Genomic DNA, 15,133 nt, shown 5'->3' with positions numbered 1-15,133 from the left:
TGGTGAAACTCCACTTAACCTTCCTGTTATGTTGCGGGTCAAATTGACCCATTTTAAAGTTAAAACATGTAAAAAAAAATAGTTAAAAGTATTTTTTGGGTATGAAACTTCTTCTGCTTGGCTTAATAAGTGTAATCAGCATATTAAGATACAATTAAAATGGTTCATTTCAAATATTTGCAACCCCCCCCCCCTGCATGTTTATATTACATAGATACTGTTCGGGTCAATTTGACCCGGCAGTCAAAGTGGAGGCTAAAAGGGGTCAAAAGTGTCAAATACTATTTGTTTCTTTGCAACTGTGAGACATATTTCACCCCAATCTCACACACACACACACACACACACACACACACACACACACATCCTCTCCCTAATCTCTTGACCTCATCTGTAAAGTGCGAGAATGCAGGTGTTGTTATGACTTTCTGTTCCCGTGGACAACCCCACCCACATTGAGTGGACACTCAGCAGGGGGGCGGCAAAACATATAAATATTCTCTGCAAGGGAGTCCTACCAACATTACACTCTGCAGCTACATATGATATACTCTCTGTCAGAGCTTTACAAAATGAGCAGCAGAAGTAAACAGGTTCCCCTGGAAGCTCTGGAACTCATCTTTGATCATGACAGTGAAATACAGGAGGATGTGTCTGAAGATGAAGACCATCTTGAGGTCAATTCTGAGTCTAATGATTCTGATTATGAACCAAATGCTATTCATATCCCTCCAAGCAAGACATTCACATCAAAAAATGGTGAAATACAGTGGTCTTCATCCCCAAATATACGTCAGGCAAAACTGTCTGCAGAAAACATAATAAAGACAGTGCCAGGGCCCGCTAGGATGACAGTGACTCGTGTGACAGACATCAAGTCAGCTTTTGAGCTGGTCATGCCCAACTCAATACAGAAAATCGTTCTCGAAATGAAAGTGGAAGGAGCAGGATAAAATGCATTTACATGCATATCTGGGGGTCCTCATCCTGGCTGGGGTCTATAAGTCAAAGGACGAATTAACAGCCAGTCTGTGGGATGCAGAGACAGGCAGGGTTATATTTCGTGCCACAATGTCTCTGGAGACTTTTCATATTTTCTCCAGAGTAATCCGATTTGATAATCGAGAGACAAGGGCTGTCAGATGGTAGAGAGACAAGAGACAAGCTGGCAGCTATCAGGACAGTGTAGGACAAGTGGGTAGAGCAACTTCCACTACTCTATAACCCCGGCCCTAATGTCACACTGGATGAACAGAAGAGGTGTCTCGTGTTAATTTATCAACATCACTCCATAAAAAAATTAAAAAATGTAAAATAAAATTTAAAAAAAAATTAATGTCATATAAAACTCTTGTATTTTATATGTAGGTCTTTCCAAAGTACATTAAAAAAAAGTTTTAACATGCATTTTTTAATGAAAAACGAGTGAATTATCCTCATTGAACCATGATCTGTGAGAGGTAAAGAACACCATTACACTAAATATTGATTGAAATGGTTAGTAATGGAGTTAATAATGAGATATAAACAATGTTTATTAGGATTTTTTGGTTTCTGACACTTTTGGATAATTAAAACACGCCCCGGGTCAAATTGACCCAGGAACATCATTGCTGTTCCTGAGAAACGAACATAACAGGAGGGTTAAAGATGTGAAATGTTTACTGGACTCTGCATTGACGGTAGGACTAGTCCACCTTGTGGTGCTCTACAAACAAGCTCGCCCCTTTTTCCCAATATTTTGAAGAATTTGGAGAACTTATCTCAGAGATTGTTAGATTTTCATAAGGCCTGTGATCCTCTAGCCTTTCTGACACTTTTTGATACTTTTGGTTTCACCCTTAACTTGATTCTCTCACATGAGACTGTGGTTTCTGATCTGACTGTCTCTCTCCTGACAGGCTGTGAATGTTGCAACATCAGATCACTCTCTTAATATGAAGACTTGTCTGTCCTTTTAATGGAAGACTTGAGAACCTTCATGGCACAAATGTATCCTGAATTACAGCTGTGCTATATCCACTGCTAAAGCAGCTTATTTCTCTCACTTAATCAATAACAACAAACACAATCATATCTATTTTACACTGTAACCAAACTTAAACTTAAAAGCAGGCTTCTTGCCTTAGTTCATGATTTCTCTAGAAAAACAGTTGAGATTAGAGACTAACTTAGTTCCTTTTTCTACAGGACCACTTGAGCATTAGGTTGAAAACCAGATAGTTTCTGTTTTGACAAATTTGAGACTTTATCACGTGAAACATTGTCTGAGCTGGTGTTGGCCTCTACCAGCTAATCTTCTCAACGATCGTTGGCCAGTTTTGGGATCTACAATGTTGAATATTGTTAACTTACCCCACTAGCTTTGAGACTACTGTGGTTAAACCTCTGCTTAAGAAAGCACACCTTGATGCAGGGTCTCTGAATAATTATCAACCAGTCTGTCTATTTTTCCAAAGTACTGGAAGGATTTGTGTCACAGTAGCTTTCACCCCATTATCTAACAGTAACCCTTTCAGCTTTTTCAACCTGCTTTGTCGGCCTGTCACTCCACTGAAACTTCATTAAGTGGTGAAAGATCTTCTGCTTACAGAAGTGTTGGTGTTCTTTCTGTTTTGTTGCATTACAACCTGGAATGTAGGTGCATTTTTGGTCAGCTTTGTACCATTTACACAACATGATGCAAAATATTTTTTTATTGTGACATAAACAATAATTAAGACAAAATCTGTGCAAGAAAACCTGAGTGGGTAATCAGACCAAGGGAGTAAGGGACTAAGCACAGATCCTTGCTGTACTCCAGTGGAAAGAAAGTGATGCCTGGACTCTTGTCCTTGCCATGCCACTTTGAAATGTTGTGTAACTACTATGTTAAAAAAAGATTTAACAGACCCACAAAGTAAGACTGTTTGGAGTGTTATTCACAGTATTTAATATAGATACCAAATAGAGAACTGAGGTGTACTCATGTTTCCCCAGTGACTTCACTGTAGTCCTAATCATTCCTGTGGTCAACCAGGGAACAATACTCATTACTCATTAAGAACTGGTCTTAATGCTACACAGCACTGATTGATAAGGTTAAGTTTGAAGTTTTTTGTTGTTTTTTACTGTGAAGTTATAGTCATGAACATTTCAAAGAGAAAGATTCTGTTATGTTACTGTAATCACCTGAAACAGACAGAAAGATCTTCAGGTCTTAAGGACCAACTCAAAGCTTGGAGCAGAGGCTGAGGGAAGACTTGGAGAGACTGACAGAGGTTCAGTGAGTCCTGCAGGAGTGGCCTCACTGTGCTGGGTGTTACCTGCCTGACAGGGACCACCTCAGAATATGACAACTATCCTCTACCTTTTCAACATTCTGGACTCCACAAGACCAGCTGTCTGAGTAGCGTATTTCTCTTTCTTTCAGATTTAACCAGTCTGTATACAGTCCCATTTTTATTAGAGGTATCTGTTCAAATTCAATTCGGTCAGATTTAATTATAAATTGATGGATCTGTTACTCTTTTACCAGCTCATAAACCCACCCAACAAGTGTGTTTCTTTGTCTGGGTTTCTTTATCTTGCTCTGGATCTGACTGGCAGCTGATTAGCAGAGGAACAGAGATATGGAGGACAGTATGATTTCATCTCCCGCAAATCAATTTTGATTAGGCCCTTTCCTGCTATTAGTCTGGATGCTAAACCCTAGATGTAGTCACTGATGGCATAACTGCGCTTGTGACCACCTTCACATAACCATAGCAACAGTAATTCCCACATGTTACCCTGCCAATATGTCAGAAATTCCCCTAACTTCCAAGTAATGTTAAGCTTTGAACATTTCCCTGTATAATTTTTTCCTCTACAAAAACAAAATATTTTTTGCTCGGCCTGAGTCACTTCTGTGACACATTTTCTGTCATCAAAGCTGATTTTGTCATTAAGCAAGATTATCATACATGTTTTTGAATAACTTAATAAATCAACACAGAAGAATGGGAACGTTGCTATATGGTTTTTATAACAACCTTTGAAATGATTCAATATATTGACATGACACATTAAAGGTTTTATAAAATTACATTTTCATTTTCTTGTGTTTTGCCTACTTTGGAAAACGTGCTGCAAGAGTTTCCCTTCCCCTGTCGGCTGTGAATGTCTGTGATTGTTACCATAATGAGGTTCTTTTTTCTTGCGTATATGGGAAAATGGTAGCATTTGTAATCTTCCTCTTTTCTCTAGGCAGCATCTAATATTGGAGATGTAGTCACAGTAAAATACAGATATCATTTGTAACTCTGAACATGTCACATTGTAAGTATTTGTATTTCTTTCTTTCAGTGATGACTCTGGAAAACAAATAAATAACAATAGCTTGGCTTCAGATGAATCTTTCACACTGATATAGTAATTTATTCTCTGATTGGCAGATAAAATATGTTAATGAGGTTTCCTAAAATTATCATCAACAGTTTATAAGAACTGGGTTATTACAATACCCTTGAAAAAACATCAGACATGAATCACTTCCTGTTTCCTGTACCACTACCATGTGATGCAGATGTGAAACTGCCCGCTCACCTCATCAGCAAGTAGGATAATATGAACTATCACATGAGGAACAGTGAGACACGATGTGGATTACTCTTCTTCTCATCACACTTGTGGGGCTCTCTACAACTCAAGCTGCTGGTGAGTTTTTCACGTTTGTTTGTGTGTTTATGCTTCTGTGCTTGTGAGGTGGATACTATTTTAACTGTTTATGTATGTAAATGTTGTGGATCATTAAACCAAGAGAAATATGAAGTCAGTCATGGTCCTCTGCTACATGCTGTCGGGAACCCTTACCCAACCACTTGTGCAACACTAAAACAGCAGTGGTTAAACAGTTACAACATGAAGTTTCTTTTCATGTTTCTCTTTCATGTATCTGTCACTCCAACAGACATTTGTGAACATGTCCTCAACGACTGTCATCAAAACAATCCCCAATGGACCAGGTAACTCACGTAGTGGCTACTAAGACAATGCTGTAGATCTCGCACTACATACAGTGCTGCTTGAAAGTATGTGAACCTTCCAGACATGGTCACTGTTTTTGTAAAAAAAACATTAAAAGAACCTTATTTAACAGACATCCAAATCCTAATTTGTAAAGCACACTTTCCAAATACTGGACACACACACAAAAAGGGATATTTTTTCATTATGTAATTCAACAAATGTGGTTTATTTCACAAACACTGAAAATGTAACATGTGCAAAAGTATGTGAACCCTTCTATTAGTAGCTTGTGGCTTCTCCTTTTGCAGCCATTACTTCAACCAAACGTCTTTTGTAACCTCTAAACAGTCTCTCGCATCTGCTTATGGGGATTTTTGCCCACTCCTCCTTGCAGAACTCAGCCAGTTGAGAGAGGTTGGAGGGACATCTGGCATGTACCATCTTCTTCAGGTCTCGCCACAACATTTCTATAGGATTTAGATCTGGACTTTGACTGGGCCAATCCAGAGTACGCTTCTCTGAAGCCATTCCTTTGTAGTTTTGCTGGAATGCTTCGGGTCATTGTCTTGTTGCATAATCCAGCTTCAACTGTTTGACTGATGGCAGGAGATTCTGGTCAAGAATTTGTTGATATGCCTGAGAATTCATGGTTCCCTGGATAATATGGAGTCGCCCAATTCCAGAAGCAAAGAAGCAGCCCCAGATCTTCACATTTCCACCACCATGCTTCACTGTAGGGAGGAGGTTCTTTTCTTCATTTGCAGTGTTGGCTTTTCTCCAAACATGGCGGTTTTGATTGTGACCAAATAACTCTACTTTAGATTCATCTGTCCAGAGAATGGACTCCCAGAAGGCCTCTGGTTTGTCTAAGTGCTCTTTGGCAAAGTTGAAACGGGCAGCTTTGTTCTTTTTTGAGAGCAGAGGCTTCCTTCTAGCAACCATCCCATGAATGCCATGGCTATTCAATTGTCGTCTGATCGTAGACGCATGCACATTTGTCCCAGATGCTACCAGAGAGGTCTGCAACTCTGTAGAGGTGATGTGTGGGTTGGCCTTTACCTGATTTATTATTTTTCTGGTGGCTCTGGGTGATAGTTTTGATGGGCGCCCACTTCTAGGCAGAGTTGCTGTCATGTTGAAGGCCCTCCATTTGTAAATTATTTGTCTTACAGTCGATGGATTGAGCTGGAATCTTTTGGAGATGGTCTTATATCCCTCCCCAGACTGATGGGCTGTCACTACCCTCTTCTTCATGTCCTCGGATATCTCCTTTCCTCTCGGCATTGTTGATGTGTATGGGACCAAGTTGGTTTGGTTGGTTTCCTCTCTCTTTTAATTAGTGCAGGCCAATCCCTTTCCCAAGGATGTCTCATTTTATTGGTCTACTGAAATGATTAATTAAGCACTCACATGTATTTCACCTGAGTCTGTTACCTGCTTGACTTAACCAATGCAGCTGGGGATTCACTTACTTTTGCACATACACTAATTCCATGTTTCATGTAGTTTTTGGGCTACTTAAACAAGTTCCACTAAACAAGTACAAGCAATTGATGAAACATATATCTGACATTTCATACATAAAAACTGGTGATGATAAAATAAGAAAATCATGGTAAACAACAGAAACATCTGAACTGCTCAAGGCATTCACATACTTTCAAGCAGCACTGTATATTTGTCCTACAGTAATAGATACATGTCATTGTTCCCTGCTGTCAAGCAAATCAACTATTATAACTTACCTTATTGCTGTCAAGGTAAAGGCTGCCAGTCTTTCTGGAAGTAAATGCATATGCTTGAATGTCACAGTGTTTTGAATTGGCTTCATCAGCCAAAGTGGTGTACAGCACAACTTTCTCAACCCATAAATAACTGTGTACAATAATCATTCAGTTAATGTCAAAGGTTTTCATTCAGCAGTACTTTTGTGAATAATGCCACCACTAATTAAGGTAGTTACAATAATATGATACTGTAGTCACAATACTGTATGAGTTATAAAACTGCATAGCTGCTGAAATATGTGAAATATGTGTTTGCAGGTGTTTTGAGGACAGAGTTAGAGCCTGTACAGTAAGAAACCGTTTTACATCAGGCTTCATGCATTTGAAGGTGCCCTCGTCTCAGGAGGTAAGGCTTTATTTTGGGTAACTGGCTCCCAGCTCTTGTCTCATGTGGTTCTCAGTTGGTTTTAGGGGTAAAACAATCTGAAGTTTTACTTGATGTGCACTAACAAATGAGCAGAACAGGAAAAAATGGTTTACTTTGTCTTCATCACACACATACAACTGTAGAGTTCTGGTTATAATTTCCACTCTGTTGTTTTCTCTTGGATGTGCTTAAAAATGATCAAATGAACAAATGTTATTTCCATAAATTGCTTTTTTTTACTTATTCAACATCTAAAATCTGTTTTCTTTGGTATAGCCTACTGTATATCCAATATATCTAAATATTTTTGTATGTCTTTGTGCGTATTTATGGTTTTTAGGCTGAAGCGAGTCCTACTTCGAATCACAGGGTAAACATCCCGTCCTCAGCTCTCAAGAAAAGCAGAGGATATGCATCTGAGGAGGAGGTACTACTGGTGGTCACAGTCATCAACAGCACTTACTTTAAGGTCAGTAGCTCTGAAGGTACAAAACGCTAGTCTAAGGACAAGAGACCTTTTAGTCGAGACTGGTTGACCAGTCTTATTTAATTAGTGCCACGGGTGCTCAGCTCCGAGGCACTCCTCTACAGCTAGAATAGGTGAGAGGAGTGCCTCGGAGGAGGCATTTATTAATATTCCTTTGGGCTTATTATTATTCTTCCACCAAATTTTGGCGCGTAACTCGTCCCGCAGCTTTGAGAAAACCCCGGTATTATATACATCAAAACGTGCGTCTTGATCCCGAAAGAGGTGCTATGACTTTTGGTGTTAAAATTCCAATTTTTCCAAAAGTTATTCCCAAAATACTGGGAATAAATAATGCATTAGGAATGCATTGGAATTTTCTTTAAAAACCCACAAAATTTCACCTTTTTTCTACAAAATTTCACCTTTTTTCTGAGTCACCCAGCTCTCTCATACCTGCACGTAGAAATGTGATTCAAACTATAAAACGCACAAAATTTAAACGGGGGTGCCGAGTCCGGCAGCAATACCTGTCTCACTCTCATTGACACCTAATGTAATCATCTTTTTTTTTTCAAAAGAATCTCACTCTATCTTCGCACTGAGCTTACTCACTCATTTTAAGGAATATCTGAATAAAATAGAAACTGTAAGAAACTTCTGGCTTCAGTGTCTGTCACGGTGTTTTCGTTTTTTGAAAAGAAGTAACGGTTTTCTCATAATTTGCAATTGTTTGAAGCCATGTAGAAGCCAAATTCTGGGCAGATTTTCACATTGCCATGGCAACGGCAGCTCCTGACCTGTGTGTGTGTGTGTGTGCCTAGCAACCAGATAACCAACTCTCCAAGCTCCGCTAGCTTTACATTAGCCGCATGTTAGGTCTTAAATTACATTTAGTTAGGTCTTAAATATGTAAGTCCATTTACTGCTTCCTTTGTTGCTTTTCTTTTTGTTTTGTTAAATGATTGAATGAAGTTGTGACGGTCTCCGCTGAGACAGAGGAGAGGAGAAGCTACTAGCCCTCTCTCGCTGTCACTTCTAGTCGCGTTGCTCTCCTCCCCAGTAATGTTAAATTTAGCACCGAAAAAACATAATAGTGGTAATTTAAATAGCGGTTCATGGGATTTATTAACTCTCAGGGGTCCCTCTGTCCTTTTTTAGACATTTTCTTCACTTTTCTTTTTTGATTTGCTGATCATTTTGGCTGTGTTACAGCTAGTTACCCTTATTAATTCAACATGGAGATAAAGGTAAAGAAAGTTAGTGAATTAAGGAAGTTTTTTGACCTTTGGGAAATCTGAGGTAAATTCAGAATGTGGGTAAGAAAAAGGACCTTAATGTTTTTAAACACTGACACAGGTTTCTACTTCACATTTGCTCCCTCTGTGTAAATACAAGTCAATACTTTTCCCTCATGCTGATTTGCAATGATTTCCATGAACTCTGTACGCTCACAATCAGCCATTGTGTCCTATGAAATTGAGGAACGGTCAGTACAGTAGCTAATGTTGCTGTAAAACCTCTACATCAGTGGTTCCCAACCTTTTCCAAGTCCTGGCCCACTTCAAAATCTCCCAAATGCTGGCGGCCTACATCCAACCCCATAATGATATGAAGGCTAAATGGGAAGTTCTCAGAGCACTTTTTGTTTTCATGATAACAATTGAGCATTTAGGATTGAACTGAAAGCAGGAGAAGCTCAATTTTTCCATTTTGTTTGATAGGGAAGGGATCACTTCTCGATTCATTATCAGTCCCTTGACTCCCTTTCCTTTTAACCCTTCTTGTTACTAACCAGCTATCTATTTTGATACTGCAGTTTTTCACATGGATTGAATCTTTTAGCATGCAATCAGACTGAAATAGCAAAGTGTACGAACAACAAAAGGAGTTTTTGATGCTTTTAAAGATTCTTTTATTTTAAAACATGAAAAATATATTTTTTTGATAATTAAATGTTTTCACCAAAACTGTCCTGTACTTGCAAATGATTTGCTGGCCCACTTGCAATACCTTTGCAGACCCACCCCCAGGCGGGGAACCACTACTGTATATGTTTTAGAAGCTGATTTACTACAAATCAACCTCACCCCGCCATTAATGTTGTGTATCCCCACAGAGAAAAAGAGGGAGAACAGCACTCATACCCAGCGAGCCTGAATACAGCAAACACACTGTTTTGGGAGGGTTAGTCCTAGCAGTCATGGCAGGGAACCATCCTGTCAGCAACCTCACACAACACATCAAACTAACCTTCAAACACACCAAACAGGTAAATTGATAAAACTAGCTGTGCCAGCAGAAGCAACATTTGGAAAATGTAATGCGCTGTCCTCTGATCTCTGATACTGATTCACTTTTGAATATGTTTCAGGTGGATAACGGGATTTGTGTGTTTTGGCAGGAGTTAGATTACAGAACAGGTAGGTTCCATATGCCAGCCTACAGTATAGGCTATTTGCTCTAAAAGATAAGAGACCATTTAAAAATAACCATTGTATACATTTTTTAGGTCATTGGAGCAGAGATGGCTGTGATACCAGCCACAGTGGATCTGAGTTTATTTGCAGCTGTGACCACCTCAGTTTCTTTGCTGTGCTCGTGGTAAAGCTATAACACTTTTCTACGGAACACTTTTTTTCAGTGTTAGTTCTGTCATCACCTCTAAGCCACCCATTTCCTAAATCCCCTCCCCCAAACAGGGATTGTGTTGTTACACAATATAATTGTGTAAAGGTGCATTTTTGTTACTTGGGGTATATAAATGGGGTGCAAAATTGTCTTGCATTTCCACAGTTTCCACTCCATTTTTCATGTGCAGGTTGATAAAGTGTATAAAAACAGTTGGATGAAAATACACTTAATAGAGGTACAGACCAAATTGCTCATACAGTCTCCTAGAGGGGCCTCCATTAGACTTGTGATCTTCATTTTGAACTGAATTTTTAATCCTTTTTTTTTTTTTTGTTCCAGAACCCTGAATTATCAGTAGATAAAACTAATTCCGACAATCTTAGCTATATCACCTACATTGGATCAGCACTCTCCGTCTTCTTCACAGTCATCAGCTTGATCATCTATATATGCCTACAGTGAGTTTTTTGTTTCTTATTCTAAAATTCTTATTTCCATCGGGTAACTCATCAAAATATTGTAACCCTTTTTTCTTGCTCGGTAACGTTCTCCAGTCTCTACGGGCTGTGGGTGACGAGCAGGCTACAATTTTGTTGTAGCTGTATTCTATAATCATTGTCAATAATAACAATGTGGTTAACTTGGTCAAGCTGTCATGAATAAAAGAAACAAAATAAACTACTGTTTTCACAATGGAATCGATTTATATTCCTGTATTTTATTGACCTATCCATCTCAACCTGCTTTTCACATGCACTTTGTCTCTCTATATACTATATCACCGGACTTTTTCTTTTGTTCCTGTCATCATTACTATGTTAGATGTCACCAAACAAAACAATGTAACTTGGGTCATAATAACCTGCTGCACAAACAACCTGTGGGCTCGTTTGTAATGGCACCTGTGCATGTTCTCTCTCAGGCAGCCCAGAGGAACAGTCTTCTTTGCACAGCGGTGCATGTAGACAGGAATATTTATCTTGCATGACTGATACCAACAGGAAAAAACACTCGATAAAAAATGTTACACTTTCTGAGAACTTTGTCCTCCTCACATCAGTGGTGAGCTCAAACCCACAATCTGTCAAAGCCTCTTTCTCAAACTTTATTTGTTATTTACACAACTATTTCAACCATCAGCGTGTGAGTGCAGCCTTTTGAGCAGCTATAAACATTTCTCTCTTCTGACAAGCTTGACAGCATGTCCCAGAAACTACTTCCCCTTGAGCATACCTCCACCTTAAAGCTTTGAGGGTACAGTCGCTCATTATTATATAAATTCTGTATGACAGGAAGATCAAAGCAGGCACTGTACTGTGGTATAGTATTTAGTCAGCCTGCACAGATTGAACTGAAATGCTAAATGAGTTTGACTAACATCCTTTTACCTAGAGGAGACGTGATGAAGTGAGTATGTGAAAAAATATATATGGCAGTCCACTGGGCTCATAGGACCATGTTGAGGTGAAAGTACCTGCAGAATTTGGGTAAAAAATGGCCACATGTACTGTATCTGATAAATGATAAATGATAAACTGTGTACTGTTTGTCTTGTCAGACGGCGGCGTCCAGAGAAGGCCATCGCTTTGCATATGCAACTAACAGGGGCGCTGTTCTGCCTCCACCTCAGCTTCCTGCTGTGCAGCTTCTGGGTGTCGCTGCTGAAGGAAAATGAGGAGAGCTTGGTTTGTAAGTTACTGGGTTTCTTGTTGCACTGGTCTCTGCTGGCCACCCTCACCTGGACGGCATTAGAGGGATTCCACCTCTACCTTCTCCTTGTCCGAGTCTTCAACATCTATGTGAGGAGATACCTGCTCAAACTCGGCTTGGTGGGATGGGGTGAGTGGAGTATGGTTAGGACAGTGTTTCTGCCAAATTTTAAAGGTGTATGAATGTGATTTCTCCCAATATACTGTTCATAAGACAGGAAAATATCCATATCCAATATACAGCTAGGGCTACCCACTGAGGTTTTCAACCACAAGGGGAGCAGTAGAGTAATGATTTGCTGTCAGGTTACACTATTTGTATCATGCTGTAGCATGTACACATAGTGCATGTACACTAATATGCTGAAGTCAAGATTGCCAACTGGGTGAAGCAGGCACTAGGACCCCAGATGCTGAAGGTGTTACATTCATTGTGTGTGGGCTGCTTTGTGGTTTATAGTTTGTTTCCTGGGTATATGCACTGCAAAAGCACAATATCAGATGACACGTTAAGGTCCTTTAACCTGCAACAGACACTTTTGGCCACTTGGGGCCAGCAGAACATCCATCATCTTTTAAGTTGATATGGCAATCGTGTCACACAACCGGCAGATATGGAAGCATAAAAGCATATATCTGATTTGAGTCTCTGCTATTTCCTGAGGAAAATGTCTGCTAGTTGCTAACTTCTGTCTGATGTTTGGTGATGGATAAGTAGTGTATAGTCACTGAAAGTAGCTGCTTACTGCATCTGGGAACAATACTGATGAGAGCAATGAGAGTGAATAAAGACATATAAGAAAGGTGCAGGCAGTGATGTGGGTATCACAAATATTTGAAGATTGATATTAAGGTTTATTTTGCTCTCTGAATTCAATAACATAATATTAAAAACTGAGGACAGAAGTGTAACCGAATGCTCAAGCAGGAACAGTTAACCATAGTTGGGGCTTGTTCAATTAAATTCTGCACTGACTCATCTTTCTGCAGGTCTTCCTACACTGGTTGCAGTGGTTTGTGGGATTTCGGGTGTTTATGGTAAATACACTCTACAACTGAAGGATGACAAAAACAGAAGTTCAACAACGCAGATGTAAGAAATCAAGATTCATTGTCATGATTTTAAATGTTCAGCCATGGCGATTGATTTCTTAGCAAATACATAATCTGGTTTCACCTGGGCTCTGCTTTATTCTTTGCCTGCATGAAGGAATTCAGAGTTAACCTTTTAAATTCTTGATTTTTCAATGTTTTTTTTTTTTTTTACTAACCCACAGATGCTGGATGAGCAGCCAGTTCCCACATCGGCTTGTAGTCAGCTACATCACTACTTTGGCCTTTCCATGCCTGGTGATACTGTATAATTCCTGCATGCTGGGGGTGGTGGTGTTTAAGCTTTGGGGAGTAAGAAGAAGTAGTGGAGGTACTCAAAGCAGCAGTGACTGGAAGAAGATGAACAAAGAGAACAGGAGCAGGTTATGGAAGGACTGTGCCACAGTGCTGGGCCTCAGCTGTGTGTTGGGATTACCTTGGGGGTTGGAGACCACCACCTTCACCTCTCTCCCTGCAATCTATGTATTCACTATACTAAACTCCCTGCAGGGTTAGTATCCATTTGATCCTCACATACTGTATGCACCATGCTTTTATGATTAGCTGAAGAATTCACAGCCTTTCTTTTCCTTTCTCAGGTTTATTTATGTTCCTGTGGTCCGTGGCTTTGTCCTGCAAGTCTCGATCTGAAAATAACTCCTCAATCAGAGACCTTTCCTCTCAGAAAATGATGACGACCAGTTTTAATAATTGATATTTACAGCTAAAACAAACATATTATCCATTGCCTATATTAGGTGTTTATTGACCTTTGGACTCCAGTCATATTCAGTATTCAGTTAACTAACAATAACTTAATTTGTTGATATCTAGCTGTTAAATAGAAAATAATGAAGCATGAGCAATCTAGTTATTTATTGTTGCTACAATTATGATCCTTATGGTTACAATTATATCAGATATGAAGATGTAAATGTTGTTAATGATTTCCTGGTGAATCGATTAATAAAGAATCTCTTATTCTTTTCTGCAAAAGTGATCATTACAACACATTTCAGGATCAGAAAGACATCTGTATTTAAAGCAGTGACTATAAAACAGCTTCTATGTTTAAAACATATTTTCTTACACTTGAGAATCACCCTCAAAAACCTTGCTGTGGCCCTAAAGTGCAAAACACAACCTTTCATAAAACAAATGGTCAAAATGGAAACAGTGTGGAGGAAAACAAGTTATAGTGCCAAAGGTCACCAAAGTTGAACATGAATGCTGACCACTGTGAAACCATTTCAATGAACTGATTTTGCTGTTGAAAATGCTGGTGTGACCAGGACTTTTAATTTGGAAAGAGCTGTTATCTGTTTCTTTTCAATCTCCAACAAGAGGGGCCCCCCATGACCCTTTGGCCAGTGGCCCTGTGTCTAGTAATCCATGTTTGTTTACAGGAGCAAACATGGTGTTCGACTCAGCCTTGGTTAATTTGTTTGATAAAAAATGACTGGTTCATTTTGTTAATTTTTTGTGTCTGGGCTTTTGCTTTTGTCACTTTGTTAAGTGATATGTGGAGTCTGTCGTTAGTGTTGTAAATGCTGCTTTGCACTTTAGGGAGACCGTTTAACCTGTTCTGCCAGCATGGTAGTTGAAACCATCAGATTCAAGACATACCTCAGAAACAAACGTTTTTTGTTAGTTTTTTGTGGGTTTTGTTTGTTTGTATCTGTGTTTGTTTTTTACAAAAAAAACTGTATACAAAATAAATAAGATACTTTTAAAAATCAGTTGGTCTAACAATTCTTTCATCCATAAAAACATGGATTATGGTACTCACATCCTAATCAACTATTATTGATGACCAAAACATAAGAAATAAATACCCATAAAATACAAACATAAATAAAAACAACATAGAACTATATTTCATAATAAAACAGTTGAACAATCTTAACAACTTTTAAAAAAAACAACAAATTTCTGAGTGTTGAATCTCCTGTGGGATAATATACACATGTCTAACCCCCAATAAAGAACACGATACTTAAGAAATATTACACTCGAGGTCGTGACCTTGTACTGACGTTGTTCGGTCATAGATACTGAAGACAATCACAGCAATGCTGATATTCAGTAC

At 39.0% G+C, this 15,133-nt stretch overlaps 1 protein-coding gene across 1 annotated transcript; it reads left to right on the top strand.

The window, feature by feature from the left end:
- Nucleotides 1–4,583: 4,583 nt before the first annotated feature.
- LOC111221711 (adhesion G-protein coupled receptor G1-like) lies at nt 4,584–14,740 on the top strand. Its single transcript, XM_022745229.1, has 12 exons — nt 4,584–4,677; nt 4,931–4,985; nt 7,035–7,122; nt 7,484–7,612; nt 9,729–9,881; nt 9,984–10,032; nt 10,122–10,213; nt 10,583–10,701; nt 11,802–12,082; nt 12,943–13,045; nt 13,230–13,555; nt 13,644–14,740. Exons 1-12 carry the CDS (start codon nt 4,620–4,622, stop codon nt 13,757–13,759), a joined length of 1,569 nt encoding a protein of 522 aa, XP_022600950.1. The 5' UTR covers nt 4,584–4,619; the 3' UTR covers nt 13,760–14,740.
- The last annotated feature ends 393 nt before the right edge of the window (nt 14,741–15,133 follow it).

The sequence above is a fragment of the Seriola dumerili genome, unplaced genomic scaffold, assembly GCF_002260705.1.
Source record: "Seriola dumerili isolate Sdu_G_001 unplaced genomic scaffold, Sdu_1.0 BDQW01000003.1, whole genome shotgun sequence".
In the NCBI taxonomy this organism is placed as follows: Eukaryota; Metazoa; Chordata; class Actinopteri; order Carangiformes; family Carangidae; genus Seriola; species Seriola dumerili.
This window is presented reverse-complemented; position numbering and strand designations above follow the sequence as displayed.

Excerpts from the sequence above, each read along its gene's own strand:
- LOC111221711 (XM_022745229.1), top strand. The coding sequence starts at position 4,620 with ATGTGGATTACTCTTCTTCTCATCACACTTGTGGGGCTCTCTACAACT. Across the intron at positions 7,613-9,728 it reads TCAACAGCACTTACTTTAAG|AGAAAAAGAGGGAGAACAGC; the intron begins GTCAGTAGCTCT and ends GTATCCCCACAG. Across the intron at positions 9,882-9,983 it reads CCTTCAAACACACCAAACAG|GTGGATAACGGGATTTGTGT; the intron begins GTAAATTGATAA and ends AATATGTTTCAG.